Source organism: Nicotiana tomentosiformis, chromosome 6, assembly GCF_000390325.3.
Source record: "Nicotiana tomentosiformis chromosome 6, ASM39032v3, whole genome shotgun sequence".
NCBI classification, from domain to species: Eukaryota; Viridiplantae; Streptophyta; class Magnoliopsida; order Solanales; family Solanaceae; genus Nicotiana; species Nicotiana tomentosiformis.
The window spans coordinates 48404369-48426562 of record NC_090817.1 but is presented as its reverse complement, the minus strand read 5'-3'; the positions used below and the strand labels follow the sequence as shown (position 1 = coordinate 48426562).

General features: G+C 42.2%; 1 protein-coding gene across 1 annotated transcript; it reads right to left on the bottom strand.

Moving 5' to 3' along the window:
* Window positions 1-461: 461 nt before the first annotated feature.
* Window positions 462-806, bottom strand: LOC138893951 (uncharacterized). The gene has a single exon (XM_070178622.1). The coding sequence runs from the start codon at window positions 804-806 to the stop codon at window positions 462-464; it is 345 nt and encodes a 114-aa protein (XP_070034723.1).
* Window positions 807-22194: the final 21388 nt, after the last annotated feature.

Below are 22194 nucleotides of genomic sequence, written 5' to 3'. Positions count from 1 at the left end.
ATAAAGGTCTCATGGGCCACGGTGGGACCAACACAGGAGGTTTGGATAGATACTCCTTGATTTTGTCGAAGGCCTTTTGACACTCTTCAGTCCAACTTGTGGCAGCATCCTTTCTCAGCATCTTGAATATTTGTTCACATATTACCATCGATTGTGCTTTGAAATGGCTGATATAGTTGAGGCTGTCCAAGAAACTCATTACATCCTTCTTGTTCTTTGGTGGCGGCAGATCTTGAATGGCTTTGATCTTTGAGGGGTCTAGCTCAATGCCGCGGCGGCTAACGATGAAACCTAGACGCTTCTTGATAGGGACTCCGAAAGCATATTTTGCAGGGTTCAACTTTAGGTTGTACTTCCGTAGTCGGTCGAAAAACTTTCTCAGGTCTGCTATGTGATCCAGGCTCTTCTTAGACTTAATGATGACATCATCCACGTACATTTCTATTTCCTTGTGCATCATATCATGAAAGAGAGTGGTCATGGCCCTCATATTGCTTCCTGACCACTCGGAGGTCTTTGGCTTTGATTTGCTTGGTAACCTCCTCTTTTATCTTCAAACTCATGTCTGGCTTAAATTTTCTAAGTTTTCGTTCCACTGGTGGACACACGGGGTTGGTAGGTAGCTTGTGAGCCACTATAGATATGCTTAACCCTGCCATGTCATCATAAGACCATGCAAAGATGTCCTCATATTGCTTTAGAAATCCAATGTACTCTTCTCTGTCTGATTGTGATAGATGAATGCTAATACGAGTTTGTTTGACTGTTTCGGAATTCCCTAAATTAACTGCCTCAGTTTCTTCCATATTGGACTTTGGTTTATTCTCAAAATCCTGTACTTCCTTGACAATTTCCTTAGGTATTACATTGTTTTCCCATTCTTCCGAATCACTCTCATCATGTTGCGTTGTCTCATTACATGTCACAATTGTAGTTTCCCCCTCACAAGTTTAGACAAGAGATTTACCTCGCTCCGAAATTTCATAAATGGCTCCAACGCCTCTCTAACACCTCAAACCAATGCCCATCAATCTGAAACTAGTCAAACAAGGTGAAAATCAATCAAAATATACTCCAATGCGTATAATTTAGCAATTTATAATAATTGTCAACTCCGCTCGAAAAGTCAACAAAATCAACTCTCGGGCCCACGTGCCCGGATTCCAAATATTCTTGAGGATAATCATTACCCAAAATGCCACGAAGCCAAATATATAATTTATTCTTAATTCCATATCAAATTTCGCGGTCAAAATCCAAAATACCAATTTCTAGGTTTTCTACCAAAATCCCATAATTTCTACCCATATCCATGTTTAAATCCATATATAACTCGTGTACTTAGCTCACAATGTGTAGAAGTTTCTTACCTCAAGGTAGATGATGAAGTTGGCTCCTCCAAATCGCCCCAAAAATCGCCCAAGCAAGAGAGGAATGAGTGAAATGAGCAAAAATCCCGATTGAGCAACATATATTCTGCCCAGGAGTCTTCGTACCTACGGGCACCCCAGCCGCACCTGCAGAAAAATGTCCGCTCCTGCGGAAGTCACTTAGGCCCCGACCAGCCGCACCTGCGGCCCAAGGCTTGCACCTACAAGGGCACTTCTGCGGCCCTCCCCTCGCTTCTGCTCTTCCGCGCCTGCGTGATCCCATCCGCTTCTACGAAGCCAACCACACCTCTCCAACTTTGCATCTGTGGAGCCTTGTCGCATCTGCGGGCTCGCAGATGCGAAAATCCTCCTCGCACCTGCGACCACTGCCCAGCTCACCCAGAACCGCTTCTGCAACCCCTTGGCCACTTTTGCGGTCTCACACATGTGGCCATAAACCTCACAGGTGCGATCACACCAGAAGCCTTAAGCTTCAGCAATTCCTTAAGTCCAAAACTCAACCCAATTCCAATCTGATTCGCACCCGAGGCCCCCGGGACCCCATCCAACCATACCAACACATCCTAAAACATGATACAAATTTAGTCAAAGCCTGAAATTATGCCAAACAACATCAAAATTATGAATCGACGATCAAAACCTTTCTTTGAACTTTCAAACTTTAAACTTAGCCGAACGCGTCTGAATTATACTTAAACATCCCGGAATAACGCCAAACTTTATGCACAAGTCATAAATCACGAGAACGTATTCTAAGACTCGGAACCCCAAACAGACATCGATAATACCAAAGTCCACTTCAAACCAAACTTAAGGAATTCTTAAACTTTCAAAATGCCAACTTTCCATAATGAGCGCCGAAATGATCCCGGACCACCCGATACTCAACCCGAACACACGTCCAAGTCCAAAATCATTATACGAACCTATTGAAACCTTCAAATCTCGATTTCGAGGTCGTTTACTCAAAATTCAAATCTTAGTCAACTCTTCCAACTTAAAGCTTCTGAATTTAGAATTTGCGTTCCAAAACATCTCTGAACTTCCCGAAATTCAATTCCGGCCACACGTACAAGTCATAAAACATGAAGTGAATCTACACATGGTCTCAAACCATCGAACGATGCACTAGAGCTCTTAACAACCAATCAGGTCATTATAAAGGGCCCAATAGCTGAGGTTTAATGAGCAAAAATGGTTTCGACAGGCCGCTCGGGGGAATGGAAGCACCAAGATTATTAGAGTATAACTTCAAAGTTGATGCTGCCAATATTGTATCAGCCATCAGGCGCACCAAGGAAACTAAGTGGCCTCAACCATTGCAGTCCGACCCAACCCAGAGAGATCCTAACTTGATGTGTAAGTATCATGGCACTCATGGCCATAGGACCGAGGATTTCCAGCAATTAAGAGAAGAAGTTGCCCGGTTGTTAATAACGGGCACCTCCGAGAATTTCTGAGTGATCGAGCCAAAAACCACTTCAGGAACAGGGATGCCAACAAGTAGATCGAACAAGAGAAACCTCAATACATCATTAACATGATCATTGAAGGGGTCGATGTCCCCCAAGAGCCAATGATAAAGCACATAAAGTATCCATCACGAGGGAAAAATGCACTCGAAATTATGTCCCGGAGGGAACCATTTCATTTAGCGACGAGGATGCCGAGGGCATCGTACAACCTCATACTAATGCACTGGTAATATCCATACTTATCAATAAATCTCGAGTTAAACGTGTGTTGATTGATCCAGGTACTTCGGCCAACATCATCAGATCAAGGGTCATAGAGCAATTGGAGGTACAGGATCAAATAGTGCCAGCAGTCCGAGTGTTAAACAGATTTAACATGGCATGTGAAACCACTAAAGGGGAGATAACCTTACCAGTGAACACTACCGGGATGATCCAAGAGACAAAGTTTTGTGTGATCGAAGGGGACATGAGATATAACAATCTATTCGAAAGGCCATGGGTTCACAACATGAGGGCGGTACCTTCGACCTTACACCAGGCGTTGATATTCCCTACAACAGGGGGAATCAAGACGGTCTATGGAGAACAGCCGGCTGCAAAGGAGATGTTCACAGTCGACAAAATACTCCCGGTGCCCGCCGTCTCGACATTAAGGAACACGGAGCTGACCAGAAAGGCCGAAGTTAAATAACAACCACCGATACCGGTCCCAGCCGGACCGGAGGAATGAGGAGTAGACGGGGAGGATGATTACGGAGTTCTGAGATCGTTCATAGCTCCTGATGATATCGACGCCACCAAATCGACGGTCGAAGAGTTAGAGCAAGTCACATTAGTCGAACACCTACCGGATCGAAAGGTACACCTGGGCACGGGGTTAACCCCCTAGATTAGGAAGAAACTCATTAATTTTCTTAAAAATTACATAGATTGTTTCACTTGGTCCCATCTTGACATGACAAGGATCCCGCCGGAGGTAACCACTCATAAACTGAGTTTGGACCCGAAGTTCCATCCGGTTAAGCAGAAAAGGAGGCCGCAGTCCGAGGTCAAACATGCATTCATCAAGGATGAGGTATCTAAACTCCTTAAAATAGGATCCGTTTGGGAGGTTAAGTACCCATACTATTTAGCTAACGTAGTAGTAGTGCCTAAAAAAGAAAATAAGCTAAGAATGTGTGTAGATTACAAAGATTTAAACAAGGCATTCCCTAAGGATTCTTTCCCTTTGCCTAACATCGATCGGATGATCGATGCGACGGCCGGGCAAGAGATACTTAGTTTTCTTGATGCCTATTCCGGGTACAACCAAATTCGGATGGACTCGGGCGATCAAGAAAAGACCTTTTTTATCACTAAATTCGGCACTTACTATTATAATGTAATGTTGTTCGGATTAAAAAATGCCAGTGCCACCTATCAATGCCTAGTAAACCGGATATTCGAAGAACAGATAGGGAAATCAATGAAAGTATATATTGATGACATGTTAGTCAAGTCCCTGCGAGCAGAGGACAATTTGAAACATTTGTAGGAGACTTTCGACATATTAAAGAAATACAATATGAAGTTGAACCCGGAGAAGTGCGCATTCGGGGTCAGATCGGGAAAATTCCTCAGGTTCATGGTGTCCAATCGAGGGGTCAAGATCAATCCCAACAAAATCAAAGCCATAAAGGACATCACCATGGTGGGAAACGTCAAGGCCGTTCAAAGGCTAACCAGGCATATAGCCGCCCTAGGTCGGTTCATATCGAGGTCTTCGGACAAAATTCATCGGTTCTTCTCACTGTTAAAGAAGAATAATAAATTTTCCTGGACTCCAGTATGCCAACAAGGTTTGGAAGAACTCAAACGGTACCTTTTGAGTCCGCCCCTGCTGCACACTCCAAAGGCAGACGAACAACTATACCTTTACTTGGTGGTTTCCGAGGTAGCGGTAAGTGGAGTCTTGGTCCGGAAGAGGAAGGTACGCAATTTACTATTTACTATGTCAGTAGAACTCTAGGCGAGGCCGAAACAAGGTATCCTCACCTGGAACAATTGGTGCTCGCTTTGCTAAGCGCCTCTAGAAAGTTAAAACCGTACTTTCAATGCCAACCGATATATGTCATAACCTCTTACCCTCTGAGGAACATCATGCACAAACCTGAACTCTCAGGCCAGTTGGCCAAATGGGTCGTCAGAATTAGGGGTATGATATCGAGTATCGACCCCGAACTGCCATAAAATCTCAAATTTTTGCAGTCTTCGTGGCCGACTTTACGCTGGCCTTAATACCCGAAGTCGAAAGGAATTTATTATTAACCTCGGGCACTACCTCGGGAATCTGGACCCTTTTTAAGAATGGTGCCTCGAACGCAAAGGGGTCCGGTCTCGGCATCGTGCTAAAACCACCTACGGGGAACGAAGTTAAGCAGTCTATTAGAACTGTGAAATTGACTAACAATGAGGCCGAGTATGAGGCCATGATTGCATGTCTCGAATTGGCTAAAAGCCTTGGGGATGAGGTGATTGAAGCTAAGTGCGACTCCCTCATCGTGGTAAATCAAGTTAATGGGACGTTCGAAGTAAAAGAGGAATGGATGCGAAGGTACTTAGACAAGTTACAGGTAACGCTGCATCAATTCAGGGAATGGATCCTGCAACACGTATCTAGAGATCAGAACATTGAGGCTGATGTTCTTGCTAACTTAGGGTCATCGGTCGACACCGATGAATTTAGTTCGGGAACAGTAGTGCAACTCATGAAGTCGGTGATAGAGAAGGCCACGCCGAAGTAAATTCGACCAATTTAACTTGGGATTGGAGGAACAAGTACATAGACTACTTGAAGACCAGAAAATTGCCCTCGGATCCCAAAGAATCAAGAGCCCTGCGTACCAAGGCTGCCAGAATTAGCTTGGTCAAAGGGACATTATTCAGAAGAACATTCGATGGCCCACTAGCCAGATGCTTGAGGTGAGGGGATATTGAATGCGCCTTGAGAAAAGTTCACGAAGGCACTTGCGGGAACCATTCGGGGCAGAATCTTTGGTTCAGAAATTAATTAGGGCCGACTATTACTGGACCGAGATCGAGAAAGATGGGAAGGATTTCATACGAAAATGTGACGACTGCCAGAGACATGCCCCGATGATCCATCAACTGGGAGAACTACTCCACTCGGTCTTGTCCCCGTGGCCATTTATGAAGTGGGAAATGGATATCGTTGGTCCCCTACCATGGGCACCTAGTAAGTCTCAATTCATACTATTCATGACCGATTATTTTTCCAAATGGGTCGAAGCTCAAGCGTTCGAAAAGTCCAGGAGAAGGAAGTGATTGACTTCATTTGGGACCACATAATATGCCGATTCGGGATACCGGCCGAGGTTGTTTGCGATAATGGAAAACAATTCACCGGCAACAAGGTAAATAATGTTTTTGAAGAATACAAGATCAAAAAGATTCTACCAACGCCTTATCACCCTAGTGGAAACGGGCATGCAGAATTAACAAACAAGACCATACTTTAAAACCTGAAAAAAGATTGACCGATGCCAAAGGGAAATGGAAGGAAATCCTGCCCGAAGTCCTATGTGCATAGCGTATGACCTCAAAATCTAGTACCGGAGCCACCCCGTTCTCGTTGGTCTACAGGGTCGAAGCCTTAATACCAGTTAAAGTGGGAGAACCAAGCCTCAGGTTGCAATATGCGAGAGAAGAGTCGAATGGCGAGGCCATGATCACAAACCTGGAATGATTGGATGAAAGGCGAGAGGCTGCCTTGGTCCGGGTTGCCGCCCAAAAACAACAAATAAAAAGATACTACAATCAAAGAGCTAACCTTCAATACTTTAAGATCGGGGACTTGATGTTGAGGAAAGTAACATTACACATCCGGAACCCGAACGAGGGGAAGCTGGGACTGAACTGGGAAGGACCATATCGAGTTGTCGAAATAACCGACAAAGGCTCGTACAAACTCGAAGTAGGAAACGGTATGCAACTACCGAACAACTGGAACGTGACACACTTAAAGCGGTACTACTGCTAAGGTACGAACTCAATTACTCTTTAATCATGTTATGAATCAGACTAACATTTGCAGGTAAACAGCCAAGGATGGATGTGGCTATTAGGTCTGAAAACACGCGTTGCACTCTTTTTCCCTTGAACAGGTTTTGTCCCAAAATGGGGTTTTAGCAATCTTTTTAATGAGGCAACAATAAAATGTGCTAACATAGATTTGAAGATCAGTTTAAATTCAGAGTCAATGATCGTTCACTTCATATCGACAATATCCGAGCCCTCACAAGTTCGACATTGAATACTAGGGGCCATTACCCTCGGATCAAGGTGTTTAGCAAGGAAAAAAGAAAACTTTGTATGATAGAAGCTAAGGCTTGGTGGTTAGGATTCATTATAAGGGCCAAATGGTTGTATGAACCATGCTCACATAGTCCACTCTAGCCATGATACAAGTTTTTATGCGCTTTCGATCATGTACTTTGCACACTGAGAAATGAAAGAAAGTTTCGCCTTGCTATTACACATTTTTGCTTCTTCGATTACGAATCCTAGAGCCCAGGGGCTACCTTTACTCGGGGACTATCGAGCCTAGGGGATAACCTTGCTCAGGGACTATCGAGCCCAAAGGCTACCTTTATTCAGGGACTGCCACCCGAAGAAAATTTGGATGACCCGGGCTAATGAATCCTGGTGGCACCAAACCTTTTAGGCAGTGCCCAAAAATTAAAGGCTACGTCCGCCCTAAAAACAACTCGGAGACGTCCGAAGTTCGTAATCAGAAAGTAAGGCCTTTTCAAAAACTCGAAACCTACTAAAAGGTTACCCTCGACAAAAGCATCATCTACAAATACTTAAGCATCTTGAGAACCTCCGATCGCACCAAGGTTCCGAAGCCATGAGCAAACAAAGTTGCATCGAAGTCAGGCTTCGGTCGAACTCCCAAAAAATGAATGCCCCAGAACTACATCCGATTCTATGCTAAGGCACCAAAATCAATACACGAATAAAAGATGCTGGAAAAGTAAAGAGACGATATTGCCAGAAAGGGAAAAATTTCATATATATTCCAAAATACATTTATAGAGTCCCAGTAAAACGGCCCCAGCATGAACAAAAAAAACCAAAAATATACATAAGGAAAACCAAAAAAGGTACTGAGGCATCTACGCCTGGTCTTCACCGGGGCCCGACTCATTGCCAGAACCGTTAGAGCTCTCAGATCCCTCGGAGCCCTCGGAACCTTTGGCACCCTCAGGCTCATAAAGCTCCTTTGCCTCAGCCTCAAGCTTCTTAGCTTCCTCGATCTCGGCTGATAAGTCGAAGCCTCGAGAGTGGATATCTTGGAGGGTCTCTTTTCAGGACATCCACTTCATGTATTCAACCTTTGTCTTTAGGCGGGTCTCGGCTTCCTCCATATCGGCCTTGTACTGGGCCACCATTTCCTCGGAATTAGTATAGGTTGTGTCCAATTTGGACTTCAGTGCCTCATATTCTCTTCCAAGGGCATCCCGTTCTGACGACCGATCTCAACTATGCTCGGAGATTATCATTCAGCTGAGACCACTTATCAGCTTTGTCCTTCGCCACCCGGAGTTGGTACCGATGCCAGCTCCGCCTTCGTAGTTTCTTTCTCTGAATCCAGTAGGTCCATCCTGCCCTTCCACACTTCGGCCATGGCCTTGACCTCTCTCATCTCGGCTCAAAATTGGTTGATTAGGTCAATCTTCTGTTGGACCTACAAGGTTATGTTGTTAGTCACCACGACTAGCTCCTCATTTTTAGATTCAAATACCTTTACCTTTTCAACCAGGTCGGCATGTTCCCGCTTCAGGATCGAGGCCTCCTTCTGAGCTTTGTCCAGCTCGGCCTAGAGGTCTTTAAGGGCCTCGTCCCGTTGCTCTCTAAGAAGCCTGTAGATGTCCTTCTTCCAGACCTGTTCTTTGAGCTCAAACTCGAGCTGGCTGATTTCCAAATGACACCGAAGGAAGATTTCATGATGAAGCAGTGAAGCCTGTAAAACAGTGGAACTAGTAAGAGACATCTAGGTAAAACTTAAGCAGGATTCATGAAGGGAGTGTGAAAGTGGTAGAGCCTTCCCCGGTTCAGCGCCTGCTGCGCCTTGTTAAAGAGACTTGACATGCTCACCTCGTTCATCTTTGCCTGGTCGTCCTCGGTCACCAGGCATTGGAGGTAGCTGGCTACACTTACCAGAGCAGACATGATCCAGGCATCCTCCGGGACTGTGAGAACAACCATCCTCTTGCGCTCGGTGTCCACGCTCGGCGCAGGAAATTGCTTCACCAATTTTGGGCTCGTACTCGACCCGTTAGCTCCCGAGGGCAAATCCTTATTTGGGATCTCCAGGTGACCCAGCCCGGAGAAATCTTCTATTGTGGATATGTCCATGCCATTTAAGAAGGAGTGGAGAGGATCATCTACACCCTGAACTTCTTCACTAGACTTTTCCTTACCTGCTTAGGCCTCTTCAAGCATGGACTCGGTATAGGAGGGCGTCTCGATGATATCGATCACACCAGCTGCCTCCTTCAGAATAGGAATGGCTTCTTGGGAGGTCACAACCTCCGTCTCCACTTTAGCCTCTCGAATCGGATGGGGATCGGCCTCGTGGCCCCTTTCCTCGGTCGTCGCCTGCTCCCCGTGCAGGGGTCAATCCATGGGAGACAAAGATGTCATCTTCTTCGGGCTCATCCCTGAGCCGATGAAGGAAATCATAATCCGGTACCCTAGACTTAGTATTCTTCTTGGGTTTACGAGCCCAAGTGGCCGCCCTTTTTTTTCTCTTTGCCTCAGGATTTGGGGAACTCGAGGATTTTCATTTGCTCTTCTTCTCCTCCATGGCAGCCCCGAGCTATCCCAAAACGGACGGTTCTATGAGTAAGGACGTATCCTCATCCCCGTCCAACGGCCTAAGTTTGGTGGTCTTAGGCATACCTACGAGGGGAAGGAAAAAGTCAGCATTATGTAAGTATGGGGCGTAGTAATAACTATTCAGGGGGGAACCTTATCATGAATACGTCCTCCCATTTGCCCTTCGAAAGTTTGTTCCACGTGCGCTCGTAGTATAATATCTGCTTGTAGATTCCTTTGATCCTCTCCTTGATCCGGGGGATTGCATTTTGAACCTGGGCAACAACTGCACGACCATAAATACTGGCAATGAGAAAAGAAATAAAGGGAAATTTACACTTAAGGAAAGACTAAACTTCCGAGATGCATTTCACTTCTCGGGGAATGGCAGGTAAGAGGATCACGATCCTCCAAAGGGACGGGTGGATTTGCCCGAGGCACACCTCATACCACTTACAAAAGGCAAGTATTACTGGGTCTACCAGGCCCAGCATGAAGGGGTAAGTGCAAAAACTTAAATACCCCTCCACGTGGGTAGTAATATTGTCCTTAGGCCCAGGGACAACCACGTCCTTGTCTTCCCATTTACAGTCCTCTCGGACTATGGGAAGGGTATCTTCGATAACAGAGCATATGTATCTCCATGCTTCTTCACCTCGGTCTTGTTTGACGGAAGACTTCTCGACCTTGAAGTCATCCCCGATAGATCAGCCCCTGGGTATGAAGCTTTTCATGGGAGGCTCTAGAGTCACCTCGGGAGCATCCACCTCGACATCTGCGGCAGGGTGGGATGATGAAGGGGCCGCTTGCTATGGTACAAAATTGGAAGTTTTGGCCATCATGAATCTGGGAAATATATGAAGATTTGAAGAAGGCGTATGAAGATTTGAAGAAGGCGTATGAAGATTTGAAGGTTAGAAATGAAGATATGAAGTTCTGGGTTGGAAATCCAAGAAAAAATGTGAAGGTTTGAAGGTTAGAGATGAAGATGTAAAAGTTCAAGAAGCAAGGTATGAAGAATTGAGAAAGTTTTAAGCTGTTATAAAGTTTGAAGGTAAGAACTAGGATCAGAAAGTGAAAAAAATGAAGAGGGTTGAAGCTTTTATAGGGGATAATGCAATCATTGTGCGGCGTTTCTTATTCGAAGACAGCCAGTCGATGACCAACACGTGTATGAAGTCAGAACGACATGACTGATGAGATATTTTGATTTATCCGTTAACTCCGTTATAATGTATGAGGGAAGAAACCAGAGTTCATTTATTCGTTTCCCATCATTCCGGCAAACCTACTCTCCAAAAAATGAGGGGACTATCTGTATACGGGTGAAATCAAAAGTAATGCATAACCGATTTACCAATGAGGAAGACAGAAGAAGGGCACAGACATACGAGGTTGAAATCGTGGATGTGAGCCTTTCGTGCCAAGGCCTATAACTGGTGAACGATGTGCCCATTGTCAAACGTGATGAAGCAACACTCCCCGAACCCAGAACGAGCTCCAAAACCTCGGAAAACATGGCACAAGTATGGAACGAAGAAATATATTGGTACGAGATTGACCTAAAGTCTTTCTATTTATACAACAAGAATTCAAATAGAATTGAAGCAAAATGAATGTGATAAGACAGAACAAAATTTTATTTGAATTCCAAGTTTTAATAGAAATTTTTTATTGATGAGCTACAGTAATTACATCTATTAAAGTGACTAAAAGGATTATTGAAATCAGTTCAGATGGAAGAAAAAAATCTGTTGATAAATGAATTCCAATTTGTTGACTATTACTTATAAAATCTTGCTCTATAATCTGGTTTGATCTTGTAGTCCAAATAATCCCGTATCATGACGTAAATGGTTACACACGACTAACAGAGAGCCGTGATATATGCACCTAACCAGATGTCACGGCACATATCTCACCCGATGTCGGTTATGGATCAGTAATTAACGAGAAAGGAGGATTTTACCTTTTTAGAATTGTACTAGGGATGAAACTCTCCTACTATATAAATGGGAAGTTTTTTATTCAATAGAATACGTTGTAACACGTAAACCAAGGCAATACAAACTCACTTATCTGTTCTTTAGCTATTGCAGAGTTCTTATTCTACTATTTGTTCTTCGTTCACAAGTGGCTTCGAACCAAGGGTCCGATCGAAGGCAAACCACTATTCAATCTAAGTCCGTGATATTATAATTGGTTTGATTGTTCATTTTGTCTCTAACTCATTGATCCAATATTCTTGATTATTTGTGTTAAATCTATCTGCATATCCTAACAACTGCGTACAAATTAAATTGTTATCCATTTTAAGGGTAAACATATTTTTGCCATCTCTCCACTAGTGATGCCAACAGGTACATAGGCTTCGTGTAACACCTTCATCAAGGCATTCTTATGTGCATCCAAGTTTTGCAACAATGACAAGATGGATTTTTGATCAGAAGTCTTGTTTAGGTGATCAACAACAAAATACTCCTTCGCTTGTACCTTTCTCTAGAGGTCATCAATACCCGTTTTCACAACAGGTGATTTTGGCACGGTCTCCTTACTTGTTCCCCCCTGAGTGAGATTTTTTGGTGTGTAGACACTACCTATTCTAGTCATTGCTTGGGAAGCACCTGCTTCTTCCATCTTGGCTTTCCCTTTCCTTGTTGCCTCTGCCACATAATCCCATGGGACAACATCAGTTTGGTAGGACGACAATGGAGCTACCATCACAGTGAACGGTGGCCTAGATGTAGCCACTTCAACCTCGAATGGTGCCTTTGTTTGCACCACAAACGTTTGGTGCAGATTCTTTTGCCTGTATTACCTTGGTGTCAATCAATGTATGGATCTTGTCTTTAAACATGCGGCATTCCTCAATAGTGTGCCCCTTCATGCCCGAGTGATAGGCACAAGTCTTGTTAGGGTTGACCCACTGAGAGGGATCTTCAATAACGGCTGCAGGGATGGGTGTGACATAACCGACATCCTTCAGTCTCTCGTACAATTAGGCTATGGGTTCGGTGATAGGGGTGTATTATCTAGGAGCTCTGCAGTCGAAATTTGGGGGGGGGGGGTTGGATAGTTTTGACGGGCAGGTAGAGATGAGTGGTAGTATGCTGGCTGGGTATTGTAGGTGTGGTAGGTGGTAGCGGGGTGATGGTATTTTGGGAGTGAAGGATGATATGCTGGTGGGGGTGTTTGATAGGTGAGGGAAGACTTCGGCCCTTGGGCTACCATCACGACACCCACTTCTTTCTTCTTAGAAATACCTCCAGAGCTTCAAAGTTGGTAACCATGCCACTCTTGATGCCTTCTTCAATTCTTTTTCCCAACTTGATGATGTCAAAGAACTTGTGATTCTGTATGACAACCAATCTCTGATAGTACCGTGGGTCTTGAGCTTTGACGAAGAACTTATTCATTTGTTCCTTGTCCAATGATAGTCTCACCTTAGCAACTTCTGATCTCCAACGGGTGTTATACTCACAGAAGGTTTCTATGGGCTTCTTCTTGAGATTATGGATATAGAAAACATCTGGTGCATCCTCCGTGTTGAACCTGAATCGGTCCATAAGATCGGATTCCATGCTTACCTAATTAGGAAATTTATTTGGGTTCTGGCTGATGTACCAAGATAAATCATCCACAGTGAGACTTCGCATGAATAGCTTCATGCAGATTTTCTCGTTCTTGCCCACTTCGATGAGTTTATCATAGTAAGTTCTCAAATGCACCTTGGGATCATCAGTGCCATTAAACATTTCAAACTTTAGGGGTTTGTAACCCTCTGGTAACTCCACATCTGGCTGGATACATAAATCTTCATAATTCAATCCTTCCATGCTATTTCCTCCCTCGACATTCTGGACCCTTCCATACAACTTCTTTAATTCTTCAGCCATGTTCTGGATGAGCAGGTCCTTCTCAGTAGGTTCGGGTAGGTATAGTGTTTGCTGCGGAGTGTGTGGTAGAGTTTCCATGTATATGGGGTTATTTTGGTGAGTTCCAAGACTTGACTTTATAGATGATCATTGATAGATGCCTGGAGTAGATTGTGGGTAGGTTATGGCATATTTTGAGGTGTAGGGTAGGTGGAGGTTTGCGAATATTGGGTCGTATTATGGTGGTGTTGAGGAGATTGTAACGGCAAAGGGTTCCGATTTTATGGGGATGCGGGGTTATGGTATTATTGTGTAGTAGGGGGATTTTGTGGATCTAGAGGTTGTGGATTTTGGGGTTGCGGGTTCTGGGGTTGTGTCTGGTTTTGAGCGATGGTATTCTGGTGATTGATGTCCGGGACGTTTAAGGTAAGGGAGAGGTTGGCGAAGTTGCAGACCTTCTCGGGCTTGCCTTGTAACTCCAAAATCTTATGTTCTAATTACAGAACCAGTTCGTTCTGCCCCGGTGTACTTCTTCCATCTGAAGTTTCTACATTCTCTGCCATATGAGCATTGTCTTTTCTGTTGCCACTCAAATCATCTATCTTTCCTTTATCCCTGTTCTTGATGTCATTAGGAGGGGGACGAGGGAGGACCTCTATGTCTGGTGTGATATGATGACATTGCCAGAATGCATGAACCAACCTTTGGGAATAGGAATAATCAAAAGAACGAAAAACAAAAGGTAGCCAAGTCAATAAGATGAAATAAAATAATCTTGTAGTATTTAAACAGATAGCGCATAAGGCATGTAATGGTTCACATCCTAATTTGGGGACCTCGTTGTACCCGAGGTAGGCCTAAGCGACAAATAAACTTGGAGAAAGTTTGTGACAATGTTGCTTCATTCCATTAATGCAAAAATAAATCGAACCAATCTATTACAAAATCGAAATAATATAGAGTTACTAATGGCATAAAGCCTTATTACATCGAATCTAAATGAAATCTGACTATAAAATAATAAAGAAAGTTCTTCCTATTCTATTTGGTCCCAGATGGACCTTCTCCATGCTTTGCCTTCTTCGCTCCATCGATCACATTCCCAAGGTCGCGCATGTCGAGCAGCAAGTAAGCCATTGCCAACTTTTCTCTCTCGTCATAGACCATACCCTGGCAGTCCCCGAGCCTCTTCCTCATCTTTCCTTCCAACTCCATCAACCCTTGCTCTACGTGTTCTAGCCTTTCTGTTGACTTGTTTGCGATCTCCTTCCATTCTTTTATTGCTTCAATGGCTATCTTATGCTGTTCCAGGTGTTTGGCCTCAGCTTCAAAAACCCTCTTGCACAGCCTTTTGTACTTTACCTGGGCCTCGGCCTCTTCATTTATGATCCTTCCTTTCAGGTTGATTCCTGATTTGATGTCCCTAGTTATGTCGTCCTCTAGCCGCAAAAGGTAGTAATATATATGCCCAGCATGATACCTGTCGGGCTCGATAGTCTCTCCATCTACAATGATCTTTTGATTCCACATGTGCTGAGCCTCGAACTTGAAATGAATGACGTCCCCTTTGAAGTCTGCCTTATACTGATTCATGTTGGATACCCGAGGTATAACCTGTTTCCTTCTAGCTTGCCTCATTACCTTTATAGGAGCGTAAGGACAAATGCCTCGCAACCCAATCAACACTAAATGGGTGACCCTCTTGGACCAGATTATGAATTCTTTTTTGGGAAATCACTCGAACATCCAGTATACTTGTTCGTAAGTCAAATTACTGAAGAGACGTACCCATCCTTCAGCATTTCCAGGTTTTTCAAATCTATCAGGCGCGAATGTCATCTTCTTTGGATGATGACTGGCAGTATAATCATTTAATGGCCTACGTGGGAACTCTTGACGGTAGTCTCCTTTTTGGAGATGCTCTAACAACCAAACATATAGCAAAAGATTGCACCCTTCGAAATATACAGCCCCATGCTTGTATTTATCCAAGGCTCGGTACATCTCGGTTAGTTTCATAGGAACAACAATGTATTTTTGTCCTTCGATTCCTTCCATTATGGTTCTGGTGACCATGGCTAAACTAGTATGAATTTTCCCTCCTTGTATTGGGAAAATCAGTAGACCTAGGAAGCAGACTATAAAGACATAAACTCGACAATGAACCCACCCCACGGAGGTGATAGACAATTCCTTATGATGCTAATGGTATAATTTGCTGTGTCCATACCGTTCATAGAGAAAATCGAAGGGAATGTAGGAATTCTTCAAGCAACCCAACTCATCATTCTTCTTGAACCCAACCATTTTTAGAAAACCACATGGGGTACAATTTTCTGGCACAAACGGACCTGGACTATCCCATGGGAGTTTGGCGAAATCCCCAAATCCTTCCAAAAGAGGAGTCATCTCCATATTTCTGAACCGAAAGACGACCCTCTTTTCATCCCAAAATATAGTGGCTACCTCAATTAGTTTACTATTTGGCCGGATGTTCATCAAAGATGGTAAATTACCCAATACCTTTCTTACATAATTTTTGTCACACGGCGCGAGGTCATTCCATCAATCAATCAATAGAGGTGGGATGTTCTAGACCATGCCGAACCTGGGAATTTCGTGCCTCATTTTCTGCATCAAACAAAAAGTTATCCCTTTCCCCTCCTGATTTGATTAATTACGCAATAACAGTCAAAATGTTGGCATAATTTCTCCAAGTAATGCACCTAGCATGAATGTGTCCCTCGGGAATGTAGAGATCCTCTTTGGACTTTGGACATGGTTTTATCTAAACAGATTTAATACTCCATGCTTATTTGATCCATCCTAGGTTTAACATGATGCATGCACATTTTCAATCAGAGTAGGTTTCTAGAAGGGTCTAGACTGATAGTCTCAAGTGGACTACTTGAGAGGGAAAGGCACGGGACTGTCGACTGCACCGCTAATCGATTAGTCTACCGCTAATAAGCCTTTTCGATTTGACAAGGATATTTACGAAAAGCGAGGATACTCATCAAGCGCCGCTATGTTGATAATAGGCATGAATGGAATATGATGTTGAAAGCATGCTTATCCGAAAGTGATAACATGTAGTCAAGTAATTTACATGGTGAAAGCACACAAAAGGCAGTATTAAATAATGCGATAATGTAAACAAGAGAGAAAGGGAAAAGAAAAGACAAAGAAAAAAGTTAGCATAGTTCACAAAAGTTTGAAAAACATAATTAGATGAAGCAAATAAAGAGGATGGGGAAAAGAGGTTCATGATGTAGCAATTTTGATTAGATAAAGGGGGTAGGAAGAGGGAAGTACATGAAAGATGTCAAATAATTTAATAATCCACACAAGCAAAATTCTTTATGGTAAGAGCCTAAGTATATCCCAGTAGAGTCGCCATGCTGTCATGCCCTGTTTTCTCACGAAAGTGGGTTTCCACATGTGACAACTCCTATAAACGGGCCACCTAACGATTTTGAGGTGCAATAGGTACCTATTTGCAAATAACTCTGTTTTATCTAGTCTATGTCACCACATATCGGGTAAGGGCTCAAATTACCTCGAAGATATTGTGTTAGGCACTCTTCGAGATCCGCAATTGTGGTTTTCGGCTATTAAAGGAGAGTAGAGAGTCCAAATAACTAATTAATTGTTCAAAGCGAAAATAGGACGAAATAATTTATTAAGAGAAATTATATGAAAGTGAAAGAAATAACTTGTCCACTAATAAGTAATTGGTATGACTCTTTGAGAATTACAAGATACATCCTAGTTCAATCTAGGCTTTAATAAGCAAATGTACAAGAAATAATCGTATATGGGGGGGGGGGGTCCTAAATTTTTTAGCCTAAAGGATCACCCCGTACAACATAAATAATACTTCGCAACTCCCTTAAGTATAAGGGTTACTCATATTATTCAGCAAGCACAGACTATCATCTTCTGCTACCCGATTACTATCTTGAAGTTGTTTACCTAAAGCACACTAGTTCAATTCTAAGTCGCGTCCTATGTGTGCTTTCTCGTCCCATGCCTATGGCCTAGCAAGTTTTGGACCTACTATGTGGGTGGTTCTAGACTCACCTAGGTTGCTTAAAAATGAGAAAACTAAGCATCACACAATCAAAACAAGTAGGACTTCACACAAGATGCAAGTAGCACAAACGGCTCAAGTTTACCTCCTCATATAGACACATATGCACACGATCAAGTAAACGAACAATTGTTACTCAAGTTAACTATGCCTTCAGATTATGTTGACGGGTAGATATAAGTAGGTAGATTTGGAAATGGAGCATGCTGTGCCATTTAAAACATATATGCATGATGTTTAGATAATTAAAATTAGACGAACAATTGAGTAATCATTAATTCTTATTGATTTTAATCCTATAGCCATGGTTTCTAAGCGAGCATATACTATTAAACAGTTTCAACAGTCAACATAGAGTCCTATAGGCATGATTTCTAGATGGTCGGATCTGGGCAACAAAGCTATTGAAAACGCATGTTTGTTTATTTAAACCTATAGCCATGCTTTCTAGGTGAGCCACGTAATTGAGAAAGAGGTATCAACGTGAGCAGTTTCCGTTACTTGAATGGCACCATATAGGCATGATGTCTATATGCAGAAGTAAGGCGGGCTAAGCAAATTAGTACACAAATTCAGTTTGAATCCTATAGAAATATTTTCTAAGCACATTATGAATTCAGAATTTAAAATTAGTTAGGGTCCTAGATCATGTTCTCAAAGTGGACGTGCAAGTCTATGTTCTATAAACATGTGGTTTATACACAAATAGTTCACATGGATGAAGTATGGCAAGCAAGATAACAAAATAAATGTTTGGACCCTATAGGCATGCTTTCTACCCGTTCATGCGATAATTAAAGTACTCTAACCCCCCCATTTTCTTAACTATTTTCCCCATCAGTCCTTACAAATTATTACAGACCAGAAGTAGCTACAGGCCCAATAGGGCTAAAATACAGTGGCCACAGGCCCAAAGACATAACAACAGACTGATATTAATGGGCTGACATAGAGTGGCCACATGCCTAATAGACTACAATGTAAACCCAAGTGAATTTGGGCCTTCCAAATCTCCCAGAACACGATTAGATCTCAGAAACAACACCACAAGCCTTAGCAGAAGAAGTACTATACGATTGATTTTAGAAGCACGCCTTACCAAGTAACATGTTTGATGAATTAAGGTAAACTAGTCATAATTTCCTAGAGGCAGACCTCCTAAGTGCTTTGTGCAAATGTATATTATGACAAAAATTAATTAATACAATGCAAAGAAGGAGAATTTCTTACCAAACAATACAAACGAATGGATCAAAACATATATGCTATTTCCCATTACTCATGTTATTAGCTTAAACGAACATTGAGTGAATTCGGCTTGTTTTAAAAGTCCATACCAGGTGTTTTTCAGCACACAAGAAGAAGACAAAGTTCAGAAGGCCTAAATATACACCAATACCTCTAACTCCCAATTCCACTAATGATTCAAGGATAGTAGCCAGTTAATATATCATAGCATAGAACATAGTCATGATTCAACAATCCGTATTTTGTCACTTCTAGTTGGTTTTCAGGGACTATATCAGGGTAGAAAAGACTCAAAAGGTCAAACCAAATAACAGCTCAAATAAAAACACTACATAGTTGATTAGTCGAATCTAATTACATAATAACATCACATAGTCACAATGAGCATAGGCATCCAACAATAACATTCCAAGATAAATAAGTCAACAATAGGAGTTCCCATATAAGCATGCTTTGACTATTCGATCAAAATTCAGAATTTATGAGAGCAGGGATTGGAAATACTAACCAAACAAAGTAGTAACCAAGCAAAATAGAGATTGAAGGAAAAACCCCAAATCGTGTCTCCAAGACCTCAAATTCTGGAAAGTCAGAGTTTGAAAGGACGTCTTTAGGATCCCGAGTAGTGCATATGCCGCAAAGGTCTAATGAATCAATAACTGGTGGCCTCGACTTTCAGCCGGCCATAAAGCCAGAACAACAATTGTAATGACCCAGCCGGTTATTTTGTGTAATTGCACCATATTTCCCATTCTGATGCTTCACACATATGAGTTTATGATTTAATGACTTGCGGGGTTGGTTAGTTTCATTTCGGGAAGCTTTCGGGTTGATTCAGACCCTTTGATTCTTGACTTAAAAGCTAAAATTAGAAATATTAACCAAACTTTGACTTTTGTAAAAATGACCCTGGAACGTTATTATGATGGCTCCGATAGCTTCATATCGTGATTTTGGACTTGGGCGTATGCCAATAGTTGAATTCAGAAGTCCGTAGATTGATTTATGTTGTTTTGCCGAAATTCGGCAATTTGAAGTTGAAAAGTTTCACCGTTGGTTGACTTTTATATATCGAGCTCAGAATTTGATTTTGGGACTTGGAATAGGTCCGTTATGCTATTTAGAACTTGTCTGCTAAATTTGGTATCATTTGGAGTTGATTTAATAGGATTCAGACGCCTAGTTGCAATTCTAGAAGTTCTTGAATATTTTCTTTGAAATTCATGCATTTTAGTGTTCAATTCATAGTTTTAGATGTTATTTTTATGTTTGGATCACGCGAGAGAGAGTTTGTATGATATTTTTAGACTTGTGTGGATATTTGTTTTGGAGCCCCGAGGGCTCGGATGAGTTTCAGACTTTTATCGGAGTGTTTTGGACTGAAATGCAGAATCAGGTGTGCTGATGCTTCAGGTATCGCATTTGCGAACACCAAATACGCAATTGCAAGCTTAGCAGGGGGCCTCAAGTATCACAATTACTCTACCTAGCTCGCAATTGCGAAGTGTCTTAGGATTTTGGCTAGCTCGCATTTGTGACTAATTTGTCGCTTTTGCGAAGGGACAGGGTTCGCATTTGCGAACCCATTTCTCGCAATTGCAAAGTCCCTGTAGAGTAGTTAGAGACTGCATTTGTGATGACTTCTTCGCAAATGCGAGGGTTCACAATTGTGACCCCATGTTGCAATTGTGACATCAACAGTTGATCAAAAGGGTTGGAAGTCAGGATTTCATCTCATATTCTCTTATTTTAGAACCCTAGACTCGATAGGAGGCGATTTGGAGAGGGGATTTACATCTACAAACTTTGGGTAAGTGATTCTAATCTATTTCCAACTATATTCCATCAATATATCTTAGAAATGTACATCAAAATCATGTGAATCAAGGTAAACATTTGTGAAACTTTCTCAAGTGTTTGAAAAATAAGAATTTGAGTTTTGAGAGTCGATTTGGACTTGGATTTTGAAACTAATCACATATATGAACTCGTGGGGTCATGGGTAGTCGGAATCTATGATTGGACCCGAGTTTTGACCGGGCGGGCCTCGAGTTAATATTTGTTGACTTTTTGGGAAAAGTGTAAAGATCATAACTTTATCTATTGTAATTGATTTCCCTTGCATTATTTGATGATATTAAGTTGATTTTGGTTAGATTTGAGCCGTGTGGAGGCGAAGTTTAGGGGAAAAGCTATTTTCGAGGGTTGAATTGGCCTAGTTGAGGTAAGTATCTTGCCTAACTTTGTGTGGGAGAACTACCCCTTAGGATTTGGGATTGATTGTGTCATTCGTACTATGTGAAAGCCGTGTACGCAAGGTGATGAGTGTGTATACGGGTTGTATGTTGTAATTGACCGGTATGGTCTACTTAGACTCTTTCTATGCTTTAATTGAATTGTCATATGATGTTCTAAATTCTCAGAGTCAATCTATTCTTACTTGTGTTAGTCTATCCTTACATGCCTTAAATGACTTTGTTAACACTTGTTCTACATCCTATTTGATAATTTGTTCTTATGCTTTAGTTGAACTTGTTTCCTCTTTTATTGTTACATGTTGTCTCTTTCATTATTGATTATCATTGTTTGAAGTCATTGTACATGTCATCTCTTTCATTGATTATCATTATTTGATGTCATTATTACAAGTTATCTCTTTCTTTGCTATTATTCTTATCTGAAGTCATGTTATCTCTTCCATATTGAGTTATTTGTATTTAGTTTCGGGGTTACACATTATCTTTCTCATTGTTGAGTTATTGGTGTTGAAGTTGTCAAAGTTGTATCATATTGAGGCGAAGTTGTTAATTGTTGAGAAATCTTTCTTGTTGAGAATTTTACATTCATTGTTATTATTGATATTCTTGTACACGTTGTGGTGGATCCATGGGCTATTATTGTGGAAACATTGATATTGTTGATTGTTGGCAAGTTGTGACATATGGGCACTTGTGGTGCGAGTTGTTATTGTGATTTGATATTGACGCGCATGCAGCAGTATAAGGCTAAGGGTTAATGTGCTTGCGGCGGCATAAGGTGGGACTTATGTACGTGTTGCTTGTAAGGGAATTATGTGAAGCCACGCGGCGTAATAAGGTGAGCTAAAGTGTGTGTAGCTATTTCGGGAAAACTGTTTTCTAAACTATTTAAATGTAAGGCTCACGCGGCGGTATAAAGAAAGATTGTATTAAAATTGAGAAATGTGAATACGAGGCGGTACCTCGTTG

Bases quoted from the DNA above. Each gene is read 5' to 3' on its own strand.
- LOC138893951 (XM_070178622.1), bottom strand. From the start codon at position 806: ATGGAAGAAACTGAGGCAGTTAATTTAGGGAATTCCGAAACAGTCAAA.